The sequence below is a fragment of the Herpailurus yagouaroundi genome, unplaced genomic scaffold (assembly GCF_014898765.1).
Source record: "Herpailurus yagouaroundi ecotype Mexico unplaced genomic scaffold, PumYag 187, whole genome shotgun sequence".
Classification (NCBI taxonomy): Eukaryota; Metazoa; Chordata; class Mammalia; order Carnivora; family Felidae; genus Herpailurus; species Herpailurus yagouaroundi.
This window is the reverse complement of record NW_024412418.1, coordinates 823,326-850,772: the sequence shown is the minus strand read 5'-3', so window position 1 is coordinate 850,772 and position 27,447 is coordinate 823,326. Positions and strand designations below refer to the sequence as shown.

Below are 27,447 nucleotides of genomic sequence, written 5' to 3'. Positions count from 1 at the left end.
CCCGCCGGATGTGACACCCTTCCAACGTCCGGGGCTGGGAGCGGGGTCCACGCCGCTGTCCCGCACCACGCTGGGAGACCCGCGGGCCCGAGTCACCACGGTAGCGCCCCACCCCGCCCCCCTCCCCAGCACACACACACACACACACATACACACACACGCTCAGCCACCCCGGGCCACACCCACGGGCGTCCTCGCGAGACCCCTCCCGCGAGCGGCGGACGCCCGGCCCCGCCCCCCGCAGGCCTCCGCCCCGCCCCTGGAAGGGGACCGCCCATTGGGCGGAGACCCGGCCGCCCAGGGCGAGTGCGCCTGCGCGGGTTTCCCGCGGTTCCTCTGGTGGCCAAGACCAAGGCTCTTCTGTTTTACCGGGCTTGGGCTTGGCCTTGGGCAGGCTGCTCTAAGCGGCCGAAAGGGGCCCGAGAAGAAAGGAGTGGAATCCCAGCACCTAGGGAACGACTTAGGTGGTCTGAGCTCGGACTAAGGGGCCCCCAAGCCAACCACACGCCCACGGCCGTGACATCAGTCAGCTCCAGGCCGGGAGTGACCACAGACCTGTGTCCCTGGCAGAGAGCAGTGCCTGTCAGTCTGGAACTGACTGGCGGGTTTTTCAAAACAACTCTTGAGTAGTTTCCCAAGTAACCTGTTTCCCAAGGCCCGAGATTGCACTTGTAGCCCATTCTGTGTGCGTAGCGCGTGACAGACGTCCTTATACATCCTCACTTGCCCAGAATCCCGGGACCGATGACCTGGGAAGAAAAGCCCCCGATGCTAGCTGGTGCTCTCTTCCCTGGGCACCGTGTACTAAACGACCAGACCTGGGGGTGAACCCCATTTCCTGTTTGGCTTCTCAGCGGGGTCCATGATTGCAGCTTTGTAAAAAAAGGGATCCCAGGAGGAGAGCTTCTTAGACCAAGGAAACCGTACCACCCAAAATTGGCCACCATATTAGGTGTGGAATTAAGACCATCGTTGCTAGTGGTAGAAATCCAACTCTAGGCCACCATCTGCAAAATGGGAATTATTGGGTCACATAACTATAAAGTCCAGGAGCTCGATAGCACCAGGCACAGCAGTATTCAAGGTCCCATCCTTACTTGACTCTGTTCTTTCTTTTGGGATATCAAAATTCCTTTCAGCAGAGAGTCTCAAAACTTCGATTTCAAATTATAGAGAGAATGGATCTGATTGGCTATGGTAATCGCCATTGTCCCTATTGGGCAGAGCCTCCTTCCTCTTACTTGCCACCTCGTGGGCTGCCAGGTAGCAGATGGATTAAGGACCCTTGGGCCAGGTGACCACGCAGTGATCACCTCTAGAGGGCAGAAGGGACGGTGAGGAAGACAGTCTCAGCTACTGACTTGCGTGAGGGATACCACGGTTGGTTTTTGCAAACATCTCACTGTGAGCACAATGTCAGAGTGGCTCCCCTTTACAGCGCCGTCAGACAGCTGGGGTGACGCTGTTTTCCGAGGGGTTGGGAGGACCGAGGCAGATGACCTTAGCTTTGTGTCATAAGCCTTTTGTGCTATATAGTTTTTAATCTTGTGCATGTGTTACTTTGGTGGTAAAAAATTAGAAAACACTAGGATGGATTAGCTTGAGTTTATGTTTAGCAAGCCTTTCACCCACTGGTACTGTGTTGGCAGGTGAAATCCAGACGTGATGCCTGGAGCTAGAGTAGCCATCTTGAGCTGTGAGGTGACCGGGGAATGGAGGCCTTACTTGGAGGCACAACAAAGCAGAAGGACCCTGAGCCCTGATGCCCTGGAGCGTCGAGACCCTGCTGGATACTCACGTCTGGACTTCCACAGGAGAGGGAAATAGACCACCCTGGGTAAGCCACTCTCGTTTCGGGTTTGCTGTCACTCGTGCCCTTCAGGTTTTAGACTCCACTTCTGGAAAGCCCCTCTTGTACCCCCAAGGCTGGGTAAGTGCCCGCTTGTACGTTCTTCAAACACCCCACACCCTTTCCTTACTCAGCATTTGCTACATTTTTCTGTAATGGACCGTTCGCTCCCTCCGGAGAGTAATTTCTGTAAGGATGGGCAGGAACTATTTTATACACCATCTTCTGCGAATGCTAGAAACTCCTGAAGCAATGACAGTAATAACCTGTGAATGTGACAGACACAATGATTCTATCCAGGGGAAATGACAAACTGCTCTATACTTTCCCCATCAAGTAGGTCATTGCCAAGTCATCCAGGTTTGGGTGCTGAATTAGCAAAGATAGAGAATTAGAGCCAAGGAGGGAGGGAGAAAGGGAGGGAGGGAGGAAAACGTGGCGAGTCCTCTGAGGCAGGTGGCCCTGGAAGAGGGTGCTCTTCCTACCTCGTTTCCTCCTGTTTTCCACTTCTGGCTCTTTTCGGCTTCCCCAGGCTCAAGCCCACCCCGTTCGGTCCTGGTGTCCTATCGCTGGCACATACGTCCCTTATACCGTGCCTCAGTTACATCCAATTTCATTCATATTTCAGAGTGAGCCTGATACATGCAAAAGAGAGGGAGAGAGAGAGAGAGAGAGAGTGCGCGAGAGCAAGAGAAGACCGCTCCGTATGCTTCTCCCATTCTGTCATTCCACATACATTCACTGCTAAGAACTGAAGACACAGGGGGGTCTGGGTGGCTCAGTCGGTTAAGCGTCCGACTTCAGCTCAGGTCACGATCTCACGGTTTGCAAGTTCGAGCCCCACGTTGGACCCTGTGCTGACAGCTCGGAGCCCAGAGTCTGCTTTGAATTCCGTGTCTCCCTCTCTCTCTACCCCTCCCCTACTCTCTCTCTCTCTCTCTCTCAAAAATAAATATATTTTGGGATGAGCACTGGGTGTTGTATGGAAACCAATCTGACAATAAATTTCATATTAAAAGAAAGAAAGAAACAAACAAACAAACAAACAAACAAACAAACATTAAAAAGAATTAGCACTACAGAGACAATGGTGAACAGACACCATCTCCAGCCTCGGGGAAGTTACATTTTTGGTGGGAATTTGAGAGGACCAGGAGATCTCTCTTCCCCAAGATATCTCCGTCCTTCAGATGATCTTCATCCAGCACAAAAAAATATTCAAGTCCAGATATTCCCTGTGTTTCCTCTCTACCCCCTTCTACCAAGGGTGGGTGGGTTGGTTGGGCTCCTCCACTTGGATCTCATTATGCTGGTTGACTGGATGGAGAAGTGATGTAAGCAGAAGTGAGGAAAGCGGGACAGGTAGGTCCGAGTTTGAGGTCGGACGAAGAAGGTGTTTGAGAGGCTGAGGTATTGTGGGGGCGAGGATTCGGGACCCGGTTGGAAAAGCAATTTTTGAAGGAAGCTTTGCCGCCTGGCACGCATAATCCCCAATTCGGGCTTCAGGAGATCTTCGGTGAAGACTCCGTCCTTTTTTTTTTTTTTCCTGGACTTGCAAGTCAGATTGGTTTGGCTGGTTTCTCACTCGGGCTCCTTCCTCCTGGCGTCCACTCGGTGCTCAGCAGATCCGGCTGTACCCCCCAGAAAGGAGTCGTGTCTCCAAGGCAGGGGCTGGTAGCTGCCTACAGCGTTACCCTGCCTCTCGCTTTCCTTTAAAAATAGAGTAGGGGTTGGGGCGCCTGGGTGGCGCAGTCGGTTGAGCGTCCGGCTTCAGCCAGGTCACAATCTCGCGGTCCGTGAGTTCGAGCCCCGCGTCAGGCTCTGGGCTGATGGCTCGGAGCCTGGAGCCTGTTTCCGATTCTGTGTCTCCCTCTCTCTCTGCCCCTCCCCCGTTCATGCTCTGTCTCTCTCTGTCCCAAAAATAAATAAACGTTGAAAAAAAAATTAAAAAAAAAAATAGAGTAGGGGTGCCTGGACGGCCCACTCGGTAAAGGGTCCAACCGACTCTTGGTTTTGGCTCAGGTCATGATCTCGCGGTTTGTGAGTTCGAGCCCCGCATCAGGCTCCGTGCTGACAGCATGGAGCCTGCTTGGGGTTCTCTCTCTCTCCCCTTACTACTCTCTCTCTCTCTCTCTCTCTCTCTCAAAATAAGTAAGTACACTTAAAAAAAAAAGTGTCTAGGGGCGCCTGGGTGGCGCAGTCGGTTGGGCGTCCGACTTCAGCCAGGTCACGATCTCGTGGTCCGTGAGTTCGAGCCCCGCGTCAGGCTCTGGGCTGATGGCTCAGAGCCTGGAGCCTGTCTCCGATTCTGTGTCTCCCTCTCTCTCTGTCCCTCCCCCGTTCATGCTCTGTCTCTCTCTGTCCCAAAAATAGATAAACGTTGAAAAAAAAAATTTAAAAAAAAGTGTCTAAAATAAAATAGAGTATATTTTATTGTACAGCAATGTGTCCAGTAGCTAAAAGGACAAACCAACCAACAAAAACCCCTGCATTTCCCAACCGCCCTTGCTGCCAGTTATGATGGTGACTTTGTGTAATAAGCAGAAGGATTGCGAGGAATTTCTTGGAAGCCTGCTTTAAAGGAGCGGAGTCAGCTGGGAGGTGAGTCCTTTTGCCTTCCCACCTTCTTAACTGCTGCCTTGATTTCATATATGATGGCTAGAATTCTTCTAGCTGTGTTGGACCATGAGGTGTCCTAGGAAATGGAAACCATTCAAACTCTGGATGGCCTACCTCCAGACTGGTTTGAGTGGGAGGGGGAAAAAAATCAAGTTTTATCTTGTTACGGCTATTTTAGGTTTCTTGCCACGTGTACCCAAACTTAAACCTGATCCGGTTATCATTAATACAGTACACCTTCATTAGTATTCTGTGGGGTTTGGTAAATGAATTTACATTTTACAAGTTTCTTTATGATCTTGTTACATTTATGCAGAAACCATATATATACGAATATATATATACTGATGCACCCTTGTGCCAATGCAAAATTGTGATTAGAAACATGCCTTCTTAGGGGCGCCTGGGTGGCGCAGTCAGTTAAGCGCCCGACTTCAGCCAGGTCACGATCTTGCGGTCCGTGAGTTCGAGCCCCCGCGTGGGGCTCTGGGCTGATGGCTCAGAGCCTGGAACCTGTTTCCGATTCTGTGTCTCCCTCTCTCTCTGCCCCTCCCCCGTTCATGCTCTGTCTCTCTCTGTCCCAAAAATAAAAATAAATGTTGAAAAAAAAAATTAAAAAAAAAAAAAAGAAACATGCCTTCTTAAAGGTTTGGGAATTTTTTTTTCTTTTCATTTTTTTCGCCCTTGGTTTCCTGACTTATTAACAGCCTAGCGTATATCCTCTCATACGATCTCATCCAAATCTGTATCTACTGGCCAAAAGAGGCTGAGGGGCAGGGTGGGGAGAGCTAAAAAAGAGTAAAGTATAGGCACGTGAATGAAGGGTGGTGACCATGATTGCTCGTCATAAATATTCTAGCCAGGTCACATTACCGCCCCCCCTCCAGCCCCCACCCCAGGTTTGCCATGACGATGGAATTTTCTTTGGCCACCGCGGTGTGCACAATATGTCACTTCCAGGTAGAAGCCTTCGCGAAGCAGTGTCCTGTTTGCCACGCATCCCCTTCCCTTGCATCAAGAGGGCATGACCGTGATGAGCAGGGTCCCCTGCTAACCCGTGTCACATCTGAGTGCGCAATAAATCTTAGTTGTGCTGACCCGCTGAGATCTGGGGGTTGTATGTCTTCACAGTGTAACAGCTTATCTGCACTGAAACAGGAGGGCTTAACAGGGATGTTGTCTCCTTCTTCCTTTAATGATCAAACCCCGAGTCTAGGGCCACCTAGGCGAAAAGACTAAAGAGGACATACATTTCCTAACCTGTCTTTCACCTAAAAGGACTCCTGTGACTTCATTTCGCCAGTGAGATATGAGTGGAAATAATATTTACAACTTCTGGCTGTGTCCTTTAAGGAACAGGGCATGTCCTGCTTCCCCTTGTCTACTTCCTGCTAGCCAGGATGCAGATGTAATGACAGGCGCTGGAGCAGCCACATTAGACCAAGAGGTAAATATCACGTGTTGAAGGTGGCACAGCAGCAAGAAAGAATTTGAGTCCCCGTCACTGGGGAGCCACCTGGAGCACTGCACCGGAGAGAAATGAAATTGTATTTTATTTAAGCCTTGGTTAGGTAGGCCTGGGTTATGGAAGTTGAGCCTGTAACCTAGTACCCAACCCCTGCGTTAGCCTTACTTGGACAACAGAGTGTGAAGAATAGAAACCATATCTCTTTCCATGGACTTATGAACATGTGAGATCCCTGTCCTCCAGAACATGTGGTCTAGCAGGGATATCAGAAATTCAAGAAAGGGCAAAGCCGCATGGCAGAGAAAACTTCAGGGCGCTCTAGGAACACATAGGAGGGAAACTTAAATAAGTCAAGGTCCTGGTGGGTTGCTTGAAGAAGATCGTCTTAGGTCTTCTTAGGTCAGCCTCCCCAGAAGTAGCCCCAAAGATGAGGTGTCATGTATAAGGAATTTCTTTCAAAGTTGCTCTCAGAGAAACCAGTGAAGGACCAGGGGAAGGCAGGACAGGGAAGGGACAAGCCTGTTCCCACGGGGAACTCTGAAAGGTTAAGTCTCACCTCGAAAATGCCCAACCCAGGGGCGGCTGGGTGGCTCAGTCGGTTGAGCGTCCGACTTCGGGTCAGGTCATGATCTCGCAGTTTGTGAGTTCGAGCCCCACGTCGGGCTCTGTGCTGACAGCTCAGAGCCTGGAGCCTGCTTCAGATTCTGTGTCTCCTCCTCTCTCTGCCCCTCCCATGCTCATGGTCTGTCTCTCTCTGTCTCTCAATAATAAATAAACATTAAAAAAAAATTTTTTTTTTAATTAAAGAAAAAAAAAAAGAAAATGCCCAACCCAGGGGTGCCTGGGTGGCTCAGTTGAGCATCTGACTTCGGCTCAGGTCGTGATCTCACAGTTTGTGGGTCGGAGCCCCCCATCGGGCTCTGCGCTGACATCTCGGAGCCTGGAGCCTGCTTGGGATTCTGTGTCTCCCCTCCCCCTCTGCCCCTCCCCTGCTTGTGCACTCACTCGCACACTCTCTCTCTCTCTCTCTCTCAAAAATAAATACATAAACAAAATAAATAGGAAAAAAATTAAAAAGAATAAAAAAAGAATCCCACCGAGGGAAAGAGCCCCTTCTAGACTCTAGAGCGAGCCATTCTGGGGAACCAGGGAGGAGCCGTCAGCTGGAGTGTGTATCACCTCAGCATTTAAATCCCCACCTTCCCCCATACGCACATTCATACACACTGACGTACTCACTCATTTATACACTCTGTTCCTTACACACCCACACACACACACGCCAGTATTTTAAGAGCAGGAAGCAGGGAAAGGGAATGGCCACTGAGGAAGTGCTCAGTGAGACAGGCTGGGCTCTGTCTCCAGCTGGGGACCCCCAAGAACTGTGAGCCTCGGGTCCCGTCACAGCTGCTCATACTTCCATCCTCCCTGGCCACCCGATGGGCCACGATGAGGCCCCAGGAGGTCAAACACGGCTCCCCGGGCCCCGGGACCGGGACCGGCTGGTGACAGAATAAAAGGGCAGCCTCTTGGGGCACCTGGGTGGCTCAGTCGGTTAAGCATCTGGCTCTTGATTTGGGCCCAGGTCGTGATCTCACGGTTCAGGAGCTCAGGCCTCACATCGGGCTCCACACTGACAGTGTGGAGCCTGCTTGGGATTCTCTCTCTCCCTCCCTCTCTCCCTCTCTCTCTGCCCACCCCCTCTCACAATGAATACATAAACTTAAAAAAAAAAAAAAAGGACAGCCTTTTCTCCAGGCAGCAGACCCCAGGCAGACCCCACCAGAGAGGGGGTCAGGCAGCCTTGGGCCCGGAGGCCCACAGAGCAGCCTAATCCTCCCAGGCAGGCCGTCCCAGAGCCAACATCACACGGCTAGGGAGAGTCTGAGTCCGGCCTCAGGCGTGGGCCTCACAACACCTGAGTTCCAATTCATTTTGTCACTCAGTGACTTCAGTCTGGGCTGACCTGGGCCAAGGCCTTTCTGTTCTCTGGGCCTTGATTCCTGCCCCTGCAAAGCCAGGGATGGAACCAGATGGCCCCTCAGTCATGACGTTCCACTAAGAGACAGCTCCTTCTTAACCCCCGAGTCCCAGACAGGCTCCCCACATATGGCAGTGTAACCGGCATGGATCTGCATCCAAAGAACATAACCGACTTTATGTAATACACAGCACCTGGCAACGGTCTAAGCACCTACGCATATTCATGCATGTGGCTCTGTTAGGATTGGTGATGAACCCATCACGCTGGTGATGAAGGATGGTGAACGTGACGCACAGGAAGAGGAAATAACTTGTCCGAGGTCACACAGCTCGTCGAGGCCACGCTCGCATGTGAGCCGAGTCCCTCTGGCTCCAGCATTGCGTTCTCAGGCGCCGTGCTCTGCTCCCCCTCATTTTGTAAAACTGTCTCACACATCCTTCGATTTCTCAAGTTCGGTCTTCTCTCCCTTCCAGGCCACACTTCCTCCCCCTCCATGGAATCCAGTGAGATCCGCACACCCGTGTGGTGTCAGGAAAAAGTGGGGGTGGGGTCCAGAAACACAGCTCGCCCTCTGTCTCTGGGCAGGTCACACAGGGCACCCCCCCCCCCCCCGCCCCGGACGAGGGCCAGTCCCACGGGGTCCCGCCAGCTCCTCTCAAGGCCACATGCGCAGCAATCAGACCTCGGCACCCCCCTACCTTCGATCAGAAATTCTGCCCCCTTCCCGCAGAGCTGAGCGGGAGGAGAACCAGCCCCCCAGGGGGACACCCCCGTGTCCCCCAGAGATGACTGCCTCCTCCTTTCCATCCTGGGACTCGCTCCTCTGTCCGCCCTGCCCCCCACACCGCTGGGTGCTCTCATTTAACTTCCAAACACTTGGCTGCGGTGGGAGTTCTTTCGGGGCAGAGCTCCTGTCCTACCCCCGCGAGAACAGGAAGGAAATTCACATTTCCAAATATTACGCCCGCTCCTTTCCGTGCAAAGTGCTTGGCAAATAGCTTAAGCGACAACGAGAAGTTGAGAACAGAAGTGGTTCTAAAACTCAAGCGAAATCTGCCTTCCCCACAGTTTAAACTTTGTCCCGTTCTGCTGTGAAAATTCGCCACAGAGGAGGCCTAGTCGCTTGGTTCTGAGAAAACCTTTTAGATTTGAGGTTGGTCCTTCCGCCTCACGGGAGTCTGGAATCTCCAGGGTAAACAGCCCCCCAGGATGTCTGTGGCCTCTCCCTCTTTCCCATCACCCCCCACTACGCCCCTCCCCAGGGACCTGTCCACACGCCCGCCCCCACCCGTTTCCACAGCCCCCCCTCCTTCCTCTCTTGCAGCCTCTTCGTGTTCCAGCCTCCCGTTCCTTTTTACTCCTTTGCTTTCCACGGCCTAACAACATCAACTCACCTACTCAGCGCTGCCCATTGTACACAGGATAAAACTTCCACGCTCCTGAACACGGCATTCAAGGCCCACCCATGACCTGGTCTTTGCTCTTTCCCATGTCAGCCCGTGTGTTATTAGGGCTGTCCTCCAGATTTTTCGAATCTTCATTCTACATGCATGCTGGATTACACTTCCACCGTGGTCCCTTAAATTCAGGGCGGCCACGTGACTTGTTCAGACCAATGAAATTTGAGCGGTGTGGCGCACGTCACTCCCGGCAAACGTTGTGACGGCCACCGTGCGAGCCGACACCTGTCCTCACCATGACAACCAGTGGCACTGCAGATGGCGAAGTCTCCAACCATCTGCGTCCCAGAGGGGTGACATCTCCAGTCACAGGGCCTGTAATGGACAGACAGGAAGAGCGAGAAAGACACATGATTTTTCAGGTGGCCGTTGCTTGTTGCTGTCCATTCTTTTTTTTTTTTTTTTTAATATTTAAAACAAATGCTTTCAACGTTTATTTATTTTTGAGAGCGAGACAGAGGGTGAGCGGGGGAGGGGCAGAGAGAGAGGGAGACACAGAATCCAAAGCAGGTTCCAGGCTCCAAGCTGTCTGCACAGAGCCCGACACGGGGCTCGAACTCACGGACTCTGAGATCGTGACCTGACCCAAAGTTAGACTCGTAACCAACTGAGCCACCCAGGCGCCCCTGTTGCTGTCTATTCTGACTGATAGCATGTGTCACTCAGGCCTATGACCCTCGCAATTCCACCTCGCCAGGTGACTGACAATCCCTTGAGCTCACTGGGAGGCTGGTGATGCCTTCTTTGATGTTCTCTGCTCCCTATGCCCATCTTCTCATCCATTCACCCTCCATGCAGTTCCCCCACCAGGAAGCCTTCCTCACTTTCCACCCAAGGCCACTGAAGGGAAGAAAAAACTCTCCTCCACCCTCAAGGTCTTCGAGCCCGGCTAAGAACTCAATTGACATGAGGCAGATTAACAGGAGAAAAAAACCAAAAGTTTTATTACAAGCACGCAGAAACCCAATAATGAAATTGAGATCCAAAGAAATCTCAAGGCAAGTTTTCACACCTTTTAGACAAAGAGGCCATAAATCTGTGAGGAATGAACAGGACAAAAAAAACTTAACCTGGGGAGCTTCAGTTAGGAATCCTAAACGGAATTTGAGCCGGGGCAGTAAATTAGGAAGAAATGAACAAGGGTTGTTTATATATAGTCTTCTTGGAGCTGAATGTCCCATCTCTGGTGATAAGGATCTCTTTAGGTCCTAGATGGAACTTGCAGTCCGGTGGATCTGGGTTCAAATCTTGGCTCTCCTACTCACCAGCCATATCTCCTGAAGGGAGTACCTGACTCTTCTGAGCCTCAGTTTCCTCATTTGTAAACTGGGGACAATTTCGGCCTCACAGGGCATCCATGAAAAGCACGTGGCAAAACGTATCCGGTGTCTCTGGGGCCCCTTGAATGAGTCAGGCTCTGTGCCTGGGAAACCGGAGCGGCCAGGGAAAGTCTCGCCGAGGAAGGGACGGTTGAGGTGGTGGCTGAACGTGGAGAAGGAGACAGCCATGCAAAGGCCTGGGAGAAGAACATTCCAAACAACGGAACCGCGATCGCAAAGTCCCAAGGTAACCAAATTCAATAAATGGCTGCTTTTCTAGCTCCTGTCTTCCTTCCACACTACAGGGGACACCTCGGCCACAGGTCGCCCAGCGTGACCTCATCACCTACCTCACTTGCAAGTTACCAGCAATGAGCGGTCACCCTCCTCCCCAGCACCTTCGAGGCTGCGTGCATCCTGAGGCAGGACGATCAGGGAGATAGTGCGAAGTTTGCTGCAGGCCTCGGGCCGTGTGGATAAGCTGGTTATCTCCAGGGGCACAGCGGATGTCACTGCTACCACCAGCGACTCTGACTCTCTCGGTTTGCTTGTCCTCCTGGGCGGAACCTCCAGCACACCGATAGGGCCAAGAGGAAAGAAAACGCTCTGGTCTGATCTTCCCCTGTGTGATCGCGGGGCCGCCCGAGGTGGCTGTGCCCTCGGCCGATCTGGTCCCTCCATTCCTTCTCCAAAGATGGCCGTGGGGCATCGGCATCAGCTCCTGACCCTGAGGCCCGGGCGCTGGAACTCAACCCGCAAGCAGTTGAGATCCAGGTAATGCCCAGCCTGTCCTTATGGGTCTGCCCTTTTCTTCCATCCGGATCCACACAGCAAAGTCCCCAGAGAGTGCGAGTGGTTTCATCCCCCATCAGGGCCTTCAAAGCTCCAAGGTCTTTCTTTCTTTTTTTTTTTTTTTTTAATGTTTATTTATTTTTGAGACAGAGAGAGAGAGAGACAGAGCACGACAGAGAGAGAGAGAGACAGAGCATGAGCAGGGGAGGGGCAGAGATGGAGGGAGACCCAGAATCTGAAGCAGGCTCTGCACTCCAAGCCATCAGCACAGATCCCGATGCAGGGCTCGAACCCACGAACCGTGAGATCATGACCTGAGCCGAAGTCGGACGCTCAACCGACTGAGCCACCCAGGCGCCCCCAAAGTCTTTCTTGAGCATAGACAAGCCCCTTGAATGCAGGCTTGTCTGAGCCTCCTGACTTGGCTAGGCGTTCCCTAAAGAACGAATAAGACATCGGCTCTAAGTTGCCAAAGGCCGAGCAGAGGAGGCTCAGTGCTCTAAATTCAGGCCAGTGCCAGGCAGTCCCGGGATTGCATGAACGAGGAAGGGGAGCCGTGGGGCTCGGCCTGAGTCAGACGCTGTCTGTGTGACTGCCGTCTGGTGCCACTCCAGCTGGGGCCGTGCCCGCTGTGCCCGGCACCTGGGAGAGCCAGCTCCCAACGTCGTCCTCCTGCTGCCCCCAGAGGCAGGTCTGGTGACGGAAGCAGGCCAGACTTGAGAAGAAAGGGGAAGGACTTCGGCCCCGGCAGCCGCAGCCGAGGACCTCCGAGAGTCGCCCACGGAGGCGACGGCAGTGGATGCCATTGAGCGTTCTCTGAGCTGTCCCCGCTCCGCGCCCTCCCAGCCTGAGGACCAGACGTCTGGAGTCCCAGCGCTTCGCTAGCTTTTCTTTGGTGAGTCCCACTCCCCAGGCCCCAGTTGCTTCATCTCGAGGATGAAGGGATGGGACTTTTTCAAGGACAGCAGACGGTCCAGACCGCACGCCAGGGCCGGTTAGCGTGACAAGTGGCTGAGGGCTGCGTGTTGCCCAGGACTGCCCGGCGGGGTCTGCCCTGGACTCCAGGTGGGCAGGGGCAGACCAGGTGCCATGCTGTAACTGCCACCCCTGAGCCGGAGGACCTTTGGGCCCTGCCCGGCCGAACATCCTGCCGCTTGGAATCTGTGGGCTGAGATCAGGTGGTTAAAACACAGATGTTACCGACGGGGAAGGTTGTGGCTTCTTCAACAGAAACCCCAGCTTAGGCTGATGAATCATCTCTCCTAAAGGAATAAATACCGATAAAAGGACTCTGGGTACAAGACCTGCCAGGAAGGAGAGCTCCATCAGATAATATTTTAAATGCTTTGCGTGGCCTGCCCTTTTGCAGTCCGGCTCGAGATGATGCCGCCAGCGAGGGAGCAATCGAGGGGCCGCTGGCTGGGGCTGTGCCTCCTTCCCGTGGCTCACCAGCAGCGAGGATGGCTCTATGTCACCTCCACATGAGGTGCCAGAATTCTGGCAGATAGGATGCCACCTCCCGCATGTTTACGGGGAGACCCGCTGGGGCTGGACCAGGGGCAGGTACCATTCCTTGCCCGGGGCTTCTTCCACACCCCGGTCCCTCCCGGGCCTTGCCCAAGCTGCCCTCCCTCCTCTTCCAAAGCTCCACACCCCCGCACCCTCGGCCTCACTCCTTGGCTCCCGCCCTACCCAGGCCTGTCCCTCACCTTGCAGACCGCACTGAAGATGAGTCCAGGGAGGGGGATGCCCGGTTGGTTTTTTCTAAAAATGCGCTCATCCACATCCGGGCCTTGTCGTGGCTCCTCAGAATCTCCAGCTGGATGGTCAGGCAGCCCCAGGGTGGGGGTGGGGGTGGGGGGGGGCAGTTCCCAGGGGAAGAGCTAAAGGAGAAGCAGCTCGCAGTGACCCAGTCAGAGGGGGCCGGCTCAAGTCTGCTCTTCTTGGGTCCATCGGGGTAACACTAAAGGCAGAAACCTCAAAATGTGAGGGTTGTGTGGGGGGGTTGGTTGTTTTTTAATTTTTTTTTTTAATTAATTCATTTATTTGGAGAGAGACAGCGTGAGCCAGGGAGCAGGAGAGAGAGGGACAGAGAGAGAGAGAGAGAGTCCCCAGCGGGCTCCAGACGGTCAGCACAGAGCCCGCCACAGGGCTCCAACTCACAAACCGTGAGAGCATGACCTGAGCCCAAATCAAGAGTCAGATGCTTAGCTGACTGAGCGGACCCTGCTTGGGATTCTGTCCCCCTCTCTCTGTCCCTCCCCTGCTTGCTCTCTATCTCTCTCTCAAATAAAAGTAACCTTTAAAAAAACTGTTTGAAAAAAAATTAAAAAAATAAACCTCCCTCCCTCCCCACCAGCCCCCCTCCAAATACCATCATGTTGGGCATTAGGCTCCAACATGGGAATTTGAGGGACAGGGAGGGGGTCACAATTCAGCCCATGGCAATTACACACATCTTTGTTTTATCTAGACCCTCGTTTTAAAATGTTTGGTTATTCATTCATTTTTGCTGGTGTATTTTAAGGCACAGATTACCATTTCACTTTAAGACTATTGTACATCTCTAAGAGGTAAGGATTTTTTTTAAATTTTTTTTAACGTTTATTTATTTTTGAGACAGAGAGAGACAGAGCATGAATGGGGGAGGGTCAGAGAGAGGGAGACACAGAATCTGAAACAGGCTCCAGGCTCTGAGCTGTCAGCTCAGAGCCCGACGCGGGGCTCGAACTCACAGACCACGAGATCACGACCTGAGCCAAAGTCGGACGCTTAACGGACTGAGCCACCCAGGCACCCCAAGATTTTTTAAATATATATAACCACAATGCTGTTTTATCCCAAACCAAAGTACCAATAACTTTCATATCGTCTAATGTCCAGTCCATGCTCGAATTTCCCTCGTACTCTCAAAATGCCTTTTTTCAACAATTTTTTTAAAGCTTATTCATTTTGAGAGAGAGACCACAAGCCTGAGTGAGGGAGGGGCGGAGAGCGAGGGAGAGAGAGCATCCCAAGCAGGCTCCGTGTTGTCAGCACAGAGCCCGATGTGGGACTTGAACTCACAAACCGTGAGATCACGACCTGAGTCAAAATCAAGAGTTGAACGCTTGACCGACTGAGCCACCCAGGCGCCCCTCTCACAATGCCTTTCAACGGTTTACCGATTTGAATTCGGGACCAGAATAGAAAGGACGTACACATGCATTGCATTTGGTTGTTGTCTCTTAAGACTTCGAATAAATAATAGTGTCTCCCCTTTGTATGCTTCCCCCAGATCCATTGTTTTATTAGGGGCTGCAAAGCAGCGATTTCTTCACTCTACCATTCCTTCTGAATTTAATTTCTAGGATGCTTCAGTAAAGAAGAACTTGCCTTTGCCAATTATTTGTAGTTACCTGAAATATACTTCACTCAGACAAAAATAGCGTAGATATCGATGATTATTTCCCTTTCTCCATCAATGATCAGACTAACGAGTCGGTGCCCTAGCAATGCCCCGTGGTGACAAATTAGATGCCGTATAAGGTCCTACGGAACTCATGACTTTTTGTATATTTGATTTGTTTTGATCAAGTTGAGGCGCTGCATAAAGCATCCCACTTTTGGCCAGCGGAAGCCTCTTCCTATTGATTCCTGAACCGTTGGACAGGGTTTCGGTGATCTTTGGAGGCTCCCAACCTTCTGGACCTTTGAGACAATCCTAGGCTCACCCTGTGCATTTCTTGGCCCAGCCCTGGAATCGGCCATCTCTTCAAGAATCCCTGATCCTCTAATAAGTAGTAAATGGTATCTGGAGGCCACAGGCTGGGCCCCAGGACAGTCTCCACTATCAGGTTATCACTGCTCCCAGGCTTTTCACCTGCCAGAGCCGGGAAATACAGCTGATCCTTGAACAACACGGGTTTGAACCACACGGGTCCACTTAAACTCCACTGGAGTCTTTCCAATACATACAGTGGAGGACTGCAAGTGTATTTTCTCTCCCTTACGATCTTCTTAGTAACACATTCTTTCCTGGAGCTTACTGTATCCTAAGAATACAGGATATAATACGTATAACCTACAAAACATGTGTGAATCGGCTGTTTATGTTCCCAGTGAGGCTTCTGGTCAACAGTAGGCTATTCGTAGTGAAGTTTTAGGGGAGTCAGAAGTTATATGTGGGTTTTCGACAGCCTGGGGAGAGGGGGTCAGCGCCCCTAAACCCCACATTATTCACAGGTCCACTGTACATATTTAGTTAGAGAAAGAAAAATAATTAATTGGTACCAACTGAGACTTCCAATTCAAGCTGTCACCAACTTGAGGACCGTTGTGTTCATTTGCCACAGTTTATCCTCCATGCGGGGGGACGTCTTTTCGGGTGAGGGATTCTGTGGAACATGTACATGGTTGCAAAGCCACACAAGAGAACACGAAAAAATGTCGCTTCTGACCCTGCCTTTCCCTATTAGTAACTGTGCTCGTTAGTTTTGAGTTTCTTCTTCCACGGATGCTTAGTAAAAGTAGGCATATATAAAAGCAGCAAGCTACAAATACTGTTCTGTGTTCTACCCTGTCTTTTTTTTTTTTTTTAACAAACAATATACACTTGAGATTTCACCCATCCCTTTCTTTTTTCCATCTGCATTATACCCCATTGTGCGGCCACCTTGCAGCTCGTATCCACGCTCCCCTTGACCGTCACTTTGGGAGTGCTGCTAATTTTTTGCTTTTGCAAATAGTGCATGTAGCTTATGAGTACATCTTCCTTAAAAAAACAAAATCACGGGCCCCAAGGGCATCACGTAGGCCAAGTCCCCAGTGGAGGCTTAACACATAATCTCACTGCAGTTTCAACCTCCCCCAGAAATGTGGTCTTAACCGGTCAGTCAGGAATTCTCTGATGGGCCCTCTGGATCCCCTAAAGGAAGGTAAGGTGATCTTCATGATAAGACCCCTTAGTTTCCCCTCGAGGGAAAGCAGGCTTGCCTAACACAATCTTTTTCTTTTGCTGGTAATTTTCTCGCCCCACCTGACTTGTAGGAAAAGTCTCCATTTCATACAGCTCCTCAGGGGCTCCCCTCTCTTTGCTTAGACAGGACGCTGCCCGATCCATGAATTATATAGCCAATTAGATCTTTAAATTTTACTCGGTTGAATTAACAGATTGAAAAAGCCTGTAAAAGGCTTTTTGCCAATGTATCTTTGGGTGAGAGTCCTAGAAGTAGAATCGCTACATTAAAAAGGGGCATGTGTCGGGGCGCCTGGGGGGCTCAGTAGGTAAAGCGTCCCACTTCGGCTCAGGTCACGATCTCACGATCTCACGGTTCGTGGGTTCGAGCTCCGCTTCAGGCTCTGTGCTGACAGCTCGGAGCCTGGAGCCTGCTTTGGATTCTGTGTCTCCCTCTCTCTCTCAAAATTAAATAAACATTTTAAAAAAATTTAAAAATTAAAAAGGGGCCCCCGCTCCATCTACTACCCAAGCCTGGGGACCAGGCCAGCATCCCACTGTTCTACTCAAGGGTCAGTCCTGGACAGATCTCACAGAGGAACCAACACCAGCATCCTGGCAGTCCTACAGGAGCTGGAAAAGTCCATTCCCTTCTCTTTGGCTGGAATAACACCAGTTTAATTGGGCAGCCCTGTTCATCTCAAGCTAAGCAGAAGCTTTTTTTTTTTTTTGCTTTCTTTGATTGACAAACTTAAAACTTAATTATTCCTTTGTGTGTTGGCTTGGCAGACAAAATGTTTCAAGGCATGAATCCTCTTGGGAAATTAAGTCAGGTGCTCAGCAAACAGAGGTTACTGGTAAGTTTGTTGGCTCATCTGACCCTGGTGGTCCTTCTTTACAAATGCTAGGTATTCCAAAAGATATAAAAATGCTGATTGGGAGGGATGCACGCACCCCAATGTTTATAGCCGCTCTATCAACAATATCCAAGGTATAGAAAGAGCCCAAGTGTCCGTTGACTGATGAAGGGATTAAAAGATGTGATACAATGGAATACTACTCAGCGATCAAAAAGAATAAAATCTTGCCATTTGCAACAACATGGATGGAACCGGACTGTATTATACTAAGTGAATTAAATCAGAGAAAGACAGATGTCATATGATTTCACCCATATGTGGAATTTAAGAAACTCAACAGATAAACACAGGGGAAGGGAAGGAAAAATAAGATAAAAACAGAGAGGGGGGCCAACCATAAGAGACTCTTTAAATTTTTTTTTTTGACGTTTATTTATTTTTTGGGGACAGAGAGAGACAGAGCATGAACGGGGAAGGGGCAGAGAGAGAGGGAGACACAGAACCGGAAACAGGCTCCAGGCTCTGAGCCATCAGCCCAGAGCCTGACGCGGGGCTCGAACTCCCGGACCGTGAGATCGTGACCTGGCTGAAGTCGGACGCTTAACCGACTGCGCCACCCAGGCGCCCCAAGAGACTCTTAATGACAGAGAACCAACTGAGGGTTGCTGGAGGGGCGGTGGGTGGGGGGTGGGCTAAATGGGTGATGGGCACTAAGGAGGGCCCCTGTTGGGATGAGCACTGGGTGCATGGAAGTGATGAATCCCTGGGTTCTGCTCCTGAAACCGATACTACACGGTATGTTAACTAACTTGAATTTAAATACATCAATTTTTGAAAAGGCAAAGTCAACTAATATGGCGAGGATGCATTCAGTCTCTTATTCGTTCAACCAGCGTGAACTGAACACCCCTTCAGTCTGTGCTCTCCTCCCACCGCTTGGCTAGAAATAAAAACCTGTGCAGCCCACAGCCCACAGTTGCTTGAGGCTTGTCTCACACTATGTTTGCGGGTCGTTTTGTTTTTAAGAAAATAGTTGCTCACATTTGAAAGTAAGGATTTCACATAAATATCCAGGCTTCTGACCTCTCTTGAAAACTTGGCCAGGCTGGCATCATCAGCCAGAAGTGGCAGCTGCTGGTTGGAACGGGGTAGAGGCTGCCCCCTTGTGGTGGGGCAGGGGATGCCCCGTCCAGCCCTTCCATTCGTTTCCCTCACCTCCTGGATCTTGAGCGTGTGAGCCCTGCCCTAGATGGCAAGCTTCCTGAACACAAGGACCACTTGTGTCTTATTTGACTCTTTCTAGCATCCAGCCCAGACCCCAGCACACGGTGGGCCCTCAATAAATGTTTGTTTATGAATAAGATCTCTTTTGGATGCACACATCACATTTCTCCTAATATTAAAATGGTGCAGGGGCGCCTGGGTGGCTCAGTCGGTTGAGCGTCTGACTTCGGCTCAGGTCATGATCTCGTGGTTCCTGAGTTCAAGCCCCGAGTCAGGCTCTAGGCTCACAGCTCAGAGCCTGGAGCCTCCTTCAGATTCTGTGTCTCCCACTCTCTCTGCCTCTCCCCCACTCATGCTCTGTCTCTCTCTCTCTCAATCTCTCTCTCAAAAATAAATAAACATTAAAAAAATTTTTTTTTTAATGGTGCAATCATACTATTGCTCTAGCCTAATCTCTGGAACAGAGAGACATCGTAAGTGTCCTTGGTCTGTGCCATCCCATCACCTCAAGTCACTTGTATGCAGTGTGCTGTCCCTCAGTGTCTTCACTGTGACATTTGACCCCCTAGCAATCTCCTCTCCAAATGAGGCTCCCAGTGCATGTACCTCCAGGACCCTTGGGGGAACTGCAGAAATCAGAAAAGTCAAGCATAACACCTGGCACTTGTTTTTATCACATTATTAGCAGCACCTTTATCTCCAAGACAGCAAAAGTCCCCGCTCTTCGTTAGATCTTGTGGTTTGGACTTTTTGTTTTTTGTTTTTTTGTTTTTCCAGCCAAGCCCCAAGGAAGAGATTACACCAGAAATCTATGTATTCTGTGAATTTTCTAAATCCCCTCTTCACAAACACTGATGGGCTAAAGATCTTATCGGGGAGGTTTGTATTTCTTATCAGGTCCACTTAGCAGCCCTCAAGGGGACAACTAGGACAGGTCAGAGCACATATAGCAAACAACTTTTGCCGGCCACTGCATGCTCAGAACCCGAGGAGAAAGCATGAAGTGGTTTTGGGTCCTTGGGCTGGTGGCCCTCTCAGAGTGCTTAGTCACGTAAGTACAGGGACTGCAGGTGGCATCAGCTCTCTTTCTGGGCTCTTTCTTGCCGTCTTATTCTCCTGCCCATCCATGGGTAGAGAAGAGAATCTAATCATTCCCAGACTGTCTTAAAGTTCAAGTCTCCCTTTATTGATCAGTAGCTTACCATGTGCACTTTGGGGCCCCGGGTGTCTTGGGGCAGGCCTGCAGGGTTGTACCCCTCCAGGGGTGCCAGTCATCCGAGCTATGTGAAAAGGTGCTCCTTGGAATTGCTCAGTGCACAACCTGTGCAACCGCAGGCATGGTTCTGTCTAGGAACAGCATTTCTCCTGCATTTGTTTCTGGGTCTCTTCTCTGCTCTCTCTCCATTTCCACATGTCTATGTCTCTGTTATTCGTCTCTGTCTCTTTGGACGTCTCTGTGAATGCAAAACACTGTATTTTTTCCATTTTGAGTCTTTCTTGTTTCTCTACCCTCTTCATTTCCCTAATTTATTCCCCACCTCCTCACTTCCTCTGTAACCCCTGTCTTCTGGCTGAGCCCCGGAAAAAGATCAAGGGGGCTACCTGTAGGCCCAGGTTTGCCTCTAACAAGCAGTGTGACCACAGGCGAGTCGCACACTCCCTGTAAAAAGATGACGACGATTTCTGCTCCACCTCCTTCCCGGAGCTTCTTTGACAAAGACACAGTAAGGTGACAGTAGCAACAGGGATGGCTGCCCCTGTCGAGGCCTCCTACCAGTCAGGTGCATCCTAGCCATCCTTTTGCTTAACGCGCAAACATGCTACGTGGGGTGGGGGTGGGGGGGATTATTGTCATTCCACCTTTTTGCAGGTGGGAAAGTGAGGCACAGAACGGCCATATGGCTTACCCCAGATTACACAACAGAACCTGTATCCAAACCTAAGTTTATCGCCTCGGTCTTTCCATCATGTTGGGGGGGGGGGGGCCTGTCCTGATAGTAAGAGGACATCGTAAAAATGTTGGGAAAACCCCCGATAGCGTGACAGGCAGCAGAAGATCTGGCAGGGGCAGGGTAACACGGGGCAGGCCGTTGCAGTCTCTCATTTGTGTCTCTTTTTCCCAATGCTGGCTTCAAGAATCCCTCTGACGAGGGTCAAGTCCATGCGAGAAAACCTCAGGGAGAAAGACAGGCTGAAGGATTTCCTGGAGAACCATCCTTACAACCTGGCTTACAAGTTTGTTGACTCTGTAAATCTGGACCTGGGGATATATTTTGAACCGATGAGGAACTACCTGGATGTGAGTGCGGGGGGGGGGGGGGAAGGGGGGAGGAGAATGAGTCTACAGAGCACACTAGGGCTCTGGTCAAGCGTTGGGGTTCATCTGGAGGTGTGCGCAGGGGGGCTGGGGCTGGGGTTCCTGCAGGCAGAAACGCTGGGGAGCGGGGACCCCATTCCCAGGGGAGAAGGCACTCCTAACCTCAGCACTTGGCCCGTGGTGACCGGGTCCAGCAGTGACAAGGGGGCAGATAAACATCCATTTCAGTGCCAACGATACATCATTGGGCACCTGTGAACCACGGTGCTTGGCTTGCAGGATTTTGTTCTGTCTGAACTAAGCAAAGCACTGAGTTATACTCGAAGGGCGAGCCCTATCGGATCAAACGACAAAGCCCACTGTGAACTCAGCCCGACACCCCAGGCAGAAGAAGTTCGGCCTCTACAGCCCCAAGAATGACACCAGGAAAAAAGTTATTGAGCGCCTCCCAGTGTGTGAGGTTACTGTTATTGTTGACAGAGAGTTACTGTCTCTTCTCCAGGGAGGCATAGCCCAGCCTGGAAGACAGACAAAAAGTAAATGAAGGTCCAGTAAAAGGGCCAGCCGCATAGTGTTGATATACCTCTTGAGTTTAGGGGAAGTGGCCTGGGCTGGCCTAGGTGGGCTGCCTGGAGGAGGAAGCACTCAAGCTGGGCCTTGAAAGGCTGGAAAGGATTTAGTGAGCTGCAGGGGACACTGAGGAGCTTTTCAAACAGAGGCACTGGCCTGAGCAGAGGCTGTAAGGTAGATGATTTCAGGAGACCCGGGACACCCAGTGGAGGCAGGCACCCTGGGAGTCAGGGAGGCCCAGGGCCTGCCGTAACCACCCCTTCCCGGCCCCTGCAGCTGGCCTACGTTGGCACCATCAGCATTGGAACGCCCCCGCAGGAGTTCAAGGTCATCTTTGACACCGGCTCGTCTGACTTGTGGGTGCCCTCCATCTACTGCTCTAGCCCTGCCTGCGGTGAGTGCAGCCTTCCGTCGCGCGACCCCACCGCCCTGTCCCCGGTCCTCGGCAGACTGACGGACGCTCACCTCCTGTGTCTGCAGCTAATCACAACGTCTTCAACCCTCTGCGGTCCTCCACCTTCCGGATCTCGGGCCGGCCCATCCACCTCCAGTACGGCTCCGGGACGATGTCAGGATTTCTGGCCTACGACACCGTTCGGGTAACGTGGAAACCGGAGGCTGCGGCAGGCCGGCCGTGGGAGCGATGACTGCTTAGAGGACTAGATGTGGGGTCAGGTGGGAGCACCTGTCTTTCCCAAAGTCCCCCGGCAGCTGGTCGCCTGCCCTGTGGGGCTGCGTCCCTAGGGAGGTACTCTAGACGAAAGGGAGTCCCTTTCCCACTGGGAGGCAGCGCAGGGCTCACACAGGTGGGGGGTGTTTGGGAGGTGGGGGCGGAACTGATATGGGGGGGGGGTCTGGGTGCAGCCGACAGCTCCTGGGCTCCCAGGCAAAAAAGCAGGGGCCACAGGAGTGGGAGTGGCCTGATAAATGGGTCCCTCCCCTCGGAGGCCTTCGAGAATCTAATAAAAACCCTGGACTGCCTCCTCCAAAGCACCTGAACACACACACCCCTTGGGCGGACACAGGATCCACAACGAATTGCGAGGGACGCACGCCATTTCTGTCACCGCATCATAGCAATGCCAATAAGACGGCCACCCTCCTCTCGCTTCCTTTTGTCCTCAAGTGGGAACAGTTTGGTCCCGCTTCCAGTCTCGGTTTCCCCACCTGTGACAAAGTCATGGCGTCACGGGGGAGCAGGTGTGGGTTAAAATCCCCAGCGCCACGCAGACAACGCGTGTGTCTGTCCCGGCGTGTCGCGGCCACCTGAGGTCCGCCCAGGGCACGGCCACGCCTCGGTCTCTCTCTGCGGTGTTAGTCGTATCTCCCTGCCCACGTCCGCCCAGCCCAGCCCCACGTTCCAAATCCGTCCCCGGTAACACCCTCTTCTCCCGCAGTTCGGGGGCCTCGCTGACGTGGCCCAGGCGTTTGGCCTGAGCCTGAGGGAGCCCGGCAAGTTCATGGAATATGCAGTTTTCGACGGCATCCTGGGCCTGGCCTACCCCAGCCTCAGCCTCAGAGGGACCGTCCCTGTCTTCGACAACCTATGGAAGCAGGGTCTCATTTCTCAGGAGCTCTTTGCCTTCTACTTGAGCAAGTAAGTCCGGGCTGGACCGGCCCTTTGTCGAAAAATGGTAGACTACTTGACCCTAACGTTTCTTGAGAGAGAGCCTAGTCCGGGGGTCAGCACACAATGGCCTGGGGGCCGTAGGTGGCCCACCATCTGCTTTTTGTAAATAAAGTTTTATTGGAACACAACCAGGCTCATTTGTTTCCGTCCTGCCCGTGGCTGCCGTTGCTCTGCTACGGCAACACCAAGCAATCGCAATAGATACCGTGCGGCCTGCGAAGCCTCAAATAATGACGCTCTGGCCCTTGACGGGAGAGCTTTGCTGACCCCCGCAGTCTAAGTCCCTCATCTGACAGATGGGGAAACCAAGGCTCAGAGAGGAGCTTTGCACAAGGTTGCCCAGGCAGGTACTCGCGGACGGCAGGACTCGATCTCAGCCTGTAGGATTCTCCCCCATGGTGTGTGGTCAGGTCAGATCTCCAGTCTCCAGTCTCCGGGCTCAGTAGCGGGAAAAGCTGAAGTCCCCTGACCTGTTGAGGGGCTGGGAGGGGGTGGGGGCAGGGGAGAAGCCCAGACTCGTGAAGGACCCTGCTGACAGACTGTGTCTTCTCCACCCAAGGCTGAGTTTGACCCACAGATGTGTGTAGGGGACAGAGAGTATGGTGGAGGCTGTGGGTTCTAGGGGGGCCTGACTTCAAACCCCAGAGCTGCTGAACCCCTCTGAGCCTCAGGAGTACGAGAGCCAGTCGAAGGAGAAGATTCATTCAACATGTATTGATTGAGCACCTACTATGGGCTGGCGAAGGAGGCAGCCAAGAAATAAGTACATAAAGAAAGGGAAAAAGTACCTCCGGATGGTAACTGGTTCCGCGGCAGCAACAAAACAAGGTGATAGAACAGACAGCAATGGGCAAGGTTGCAGACAGGCTACGGCAAAGGCCTCTCTGAGCTGAGACCTCTGAGATGGGAGAGAGCCGGGCCGGGGAGACAAAGTTCCAGGCAGAGGAGCACCTGAGCACCACCCGAGCACCAGCAAGGGAGCGGGTGCGGCCGGAGCCCTGGGGGAGGAGGGAGGTGGGAAGGAAGTCTGACAGAGAGGCAGGGACAAGGCTCCCCTGGGTTGGGTTTTTTCTTGGGGGGGGGGGGGGAAGAGAGACAGAGCACAAGTGGGGGAAGGGCAGAGAGAGAGGGAGACGCAGACTCTGAAGCAGGCCCCAGGCTCCGAGCTGTCAGCACAAAGCCCGACGTGGGGCTCGAACCCCCCAACCGAGAGATCATGCTCTGAGCCGAAGTCGGACGTTTAACCGACTGAGCCCCCCAGGCGCCCCATGGCTCCCCTGGGGTTTTGCTCAAATGGGGAGCAGAGGCCTCTGGCAGGGGTTAGGTGGAAGAGACATGATCCAATTTACAATTTTGGAAGCTCACCCTGGGGGTGCCCCGGAGAATGATGCCGTGGAGCGGAGGCAGGGAGGCCAGGGAAGAGGCTACATACAGCAGCCTCTTTAGGAGAGAGAGGGTGGCGGCTTGGTCCGGGGAGGTGGAGGCTGGGGGGGGGGGGGCCCGGGCCGGAAACAGAGCACGAGTCAGGATATACGTTGGCGGAAGAGGCAGCAAGATGTGCCCATAGACTTGCTATGGAAGGAAGGAGAGGGGTCGGCAGAGAAGTTTCCTCCCTCACTAATATTGTTTGCGTGCTCCCAGGCCCCGCTGCATAATTTGCAGGAACAGTGCAAAACGAAAACGTGAGGGCCCCTGTTTGACAAGCATTGGGAACTTCCAGACAGGGATGGCGGAGATGTGGGGCCTCACCGAGCACGGGGCCCGTAGCCCACAGCCCGGGTGAGCCTGAGCGCTCGAATTTTCTGAAAGATGGCAGGCCAGACCTCTCTGGCCGACGCGTCCTCCGACCGCCTATCTGAGCGCTCCGATCGCTCAAGGGGGTCGGCCCAGGGGATGGTCAGAGCCAGCCCTGAAGCCGGACTGTCCGGCTTCGAACCCGGCTTCACCATTTCATCAGCCAGGCTTCAACCTCTCCGTGCCTCAACCTCCCTGTCTGTAAGACGGAGAGCAGAGGATGTGTGGACAAGTGAGCCACGATAAACACAGCCCTCAGACAGTGCTGCTGAGCTTCAGAAAAGCAGCCCGCCCCCCCCCCCCCCCGGGCCCGGTTATCTTCCACTCATGATGAGCCCTTCCTTCTCCCTCCCACCTCAGAAAGGACGAGGAGGGCAGTGTGGTGGTGTTCGGCGGTGTGGACCACTCCTACTACAGCGGAGACCTCAACTGGGTGCCGGTGTCCAAACGGCTGTACTGGCAGTTATCCATGGACAGGTAGGCCCGGCCCTCAGAGCGCCGCCCCGAGTGATGCCCACGCGGGCACACGCACGCAGACGTGCCCGGACACCCGCTGCCATGGGTCCTCACAGCCCCACGCCTCCTGGCGAGGTCCTGGCCAGGGAAGAGGGCCCAGGCCCGGATCTTGGAGTGTGAAGCGAGGGGCAAGGGAGGCCCGCCGACGTGGGGAGCTGAACTCTCTCGGGGAAGAAGCAGCGGCTGCAGGTCTGCGCCCGCCTCCTGTGGGGGAGGCTGAGACGGAAAGGGGATCAGAGAGACGTCCGCCAAGGGGAACCTCCATTTTCACTGTGGGGGCCCCATCATGAGCCACGCACCAAATACGGGTCTCTCATTGTCCCTCGCTCGCTTCCTCTTCATTTGTTCGTTCGTTCGTTCATTCAACAAACATGTTGAACAGCTGCTGAGTCCTGGTCTCTTGAGGGAGGCCCTGAGAATAGAACTTGCTCTTCCAGAGCTCACCATCTCACAGGGCAGGTGTACAGGAAACAAGTCACACAAGTAAGGAATTACCCCCTTTGATGCATGCCAGAAATGAGGAAAAGTATGCCAAGGTGACCCAGAGAGGAGACCTGACCGAGTGTGGGCGTAAGACTTGCCTGAAGCTGGAACCTGGAGGATGAGGAGAAATCAGCCCAAGGGAGTTGGGGTGGTTCTAGAAAGGGGCCGCAGCGTATGCAAAGGCCCTGAGGCCCAAGAGAGTTTGGTCCAGTTGCAGAGCTGAAGGAAGTCACAGAAGGTCAGCAGGGTCAGCAGGGAGCTGGAGCCAGAAGCTCAGAGACCCCCCCCCCTTTTCTGTACATTCCCTTCCTTGCAGGGGGTCATGGGGAGACGGTGAGACAGCATATTCTTACTCTTAATGGTGGTTTCTGACCCACCGAGAAGTTGCCTCCGGTTCCAGGAAAACTCACGTGGAAAACGAGTTTTACAAACTGTTCCCTTGAGTCTCCATTAAGCCTGAGCTGAGGGGGTGTGCGGGAGAAGCCGGGGAGAGGGGGGTAGCGAAGAGAGCCCGCAGAGTCATCCTCCGGTCTGCTTTGTCCCCCTGCCTCCCAGCATCTCCATGAACGGGGAGGTCATTGCTTGTGATGGTGGCTGCCAGGCCATCATCGATACAGGAACCTCGCTGCTGATTGGCCCATCTCACGTTGTCTTCAACATCCAGACGATCATCGGCGCCAACCGGTCCTACAGCGGCGAGGTGAAGGGTCACGCGGCAGGGTCGCCCTAGGGCTCCCCACACGTAGAAGGGTCGGCTGGGCCAACCTCCTCTCCCTCGCTTTCTCTGACAGTACGTAGTTGACTGTGATGCCGCCAACACCCTGCCCGACATCGTCTACACCATCAACGGCATCGACTACCCGGTGCCAGCCAGTGCCTACATCCAGGAGGTGAGGAGCCCACAACCCCGGGGCCGGTCCTCAGATCCGGGACTTGCACGAAGGCTGGGGAGCAGCCGGGAGGAAGAGCCCCCCCCCCCCTGGAGGCCAAGCCGCGTCACTGCAGATGCCGCTGAGTGGCCAGGGAAGGCCAGCGTGGCTCCCCGGGAAGGCTGCCTGCAGGGGCTGAGCTCAGTCGGAAGGAGCCGGTAGGGGCGAGGGGAGAGAGGGCATACTTTGCAGAGGCAACGGCCGGCGCGAGTCAGAAGGAAAGACCCGGCGGACAGTGAGAGCTGCAGACAGTTCTGGTTCCTGCGTGGGCACCCCACTTCCGCCGCTGCTGACTGGTGAGTGTTTCTGTCTCCTCCAGGGTCCTCAGGGCACCTGCTACAGCGGCTTTGACGAGAGCGGAGACAGCTTGTTGGTCTCAGACTCCTGGATCCTGGGCGATGTCTTCCTGAGGTTGTATTTCACCGTCTTCGACCGAGAAAACAACAGGATTGGCCTGGCTCTGGCAGTGTAAACACTGGGGCCAGCTCCAGGAAGCAACCGTGCCCACCCCAAACCCGCGCGCGTGCACACACACACACACACACACACCCCGCAGTCAGGGCATTCCTGCCCAGGGGCCGGCTTGAACTGTGTCTTCGGCTCTGCAAAGCCCTTCTCCCAGTGGAGAATAAAAGACCTCATTTTCCATGGTGCTAATATGAATGAGTGCCTCTCTTTGGGTCGGGGTGGTGCATCC

The 27,447-nt window shown here is 53.1% G+C and overlaps 2 protein-coding genes across 3 annotated transcripts in view; one reads left to right on the top strand and one right to left on the bottom strand.

Annotated features, from left to right (window-relative positions):
- VPS37C (VPS37C subunit of ESCRT-I) overlaps positions 1-9,333 on the bottom strand; it is a 37,638-nt gene extending 28,305 nt beyond the window's left edge. Inside the window, exon 1 of the mRNA XM_040494990.1 lies at positions 9,315-9,333. The gene's annotated coding sequence lies outside the window, so the exon portion shown is untranslated. The remainder of the gene's footprint in view (positions 1-9,314) is intronic.
- LOC121043339 (pregnancy-associated glycoprotein-like) lies at positions 4-27,405 on the top strand. 2 transcript variants are annotated; one of them, XM_040494994.1, is made up of 11 exons: positions 4-100; positions 1,650-1,837; positions 4,291-4,450; positions 20,648-20,810; positions 21,675-21,792; positions 21,879-21,997; positions 22,796-22,995; positions 25,183-25,299; positions 26,377-26,521; positions 26,613-26,711; positions 27,070-27,405. In XM_040494994.1, exons 4-11 carry the CDS (start codon positions 20,673-20,675, stop codon positions 27,220-27,222), a joined length of 1,089 nt encoding a protein of 362 aa, XP_040350928.1. In that variant the 5' UTR covers positions 4-100; positions 1,650-1,837; positions 4,291-4,450; positions 20,648-20,672; the 3' UTR covers positions 27,223-27,405. The 2 variants fall into 2 exon arrangements, with proteins under 2 accessions (XP_040350928.1, XP_040350927.1); XM_040494993.1 differs by lacking the exons at positions 4-100; positions 1,650-1,837; positions 4,291-4,450 and adding an exon at positions 18,864-19,562.
- The last annotated feature ends 42 nt before the right edge of the window (positions 27,406-27,447 follow it).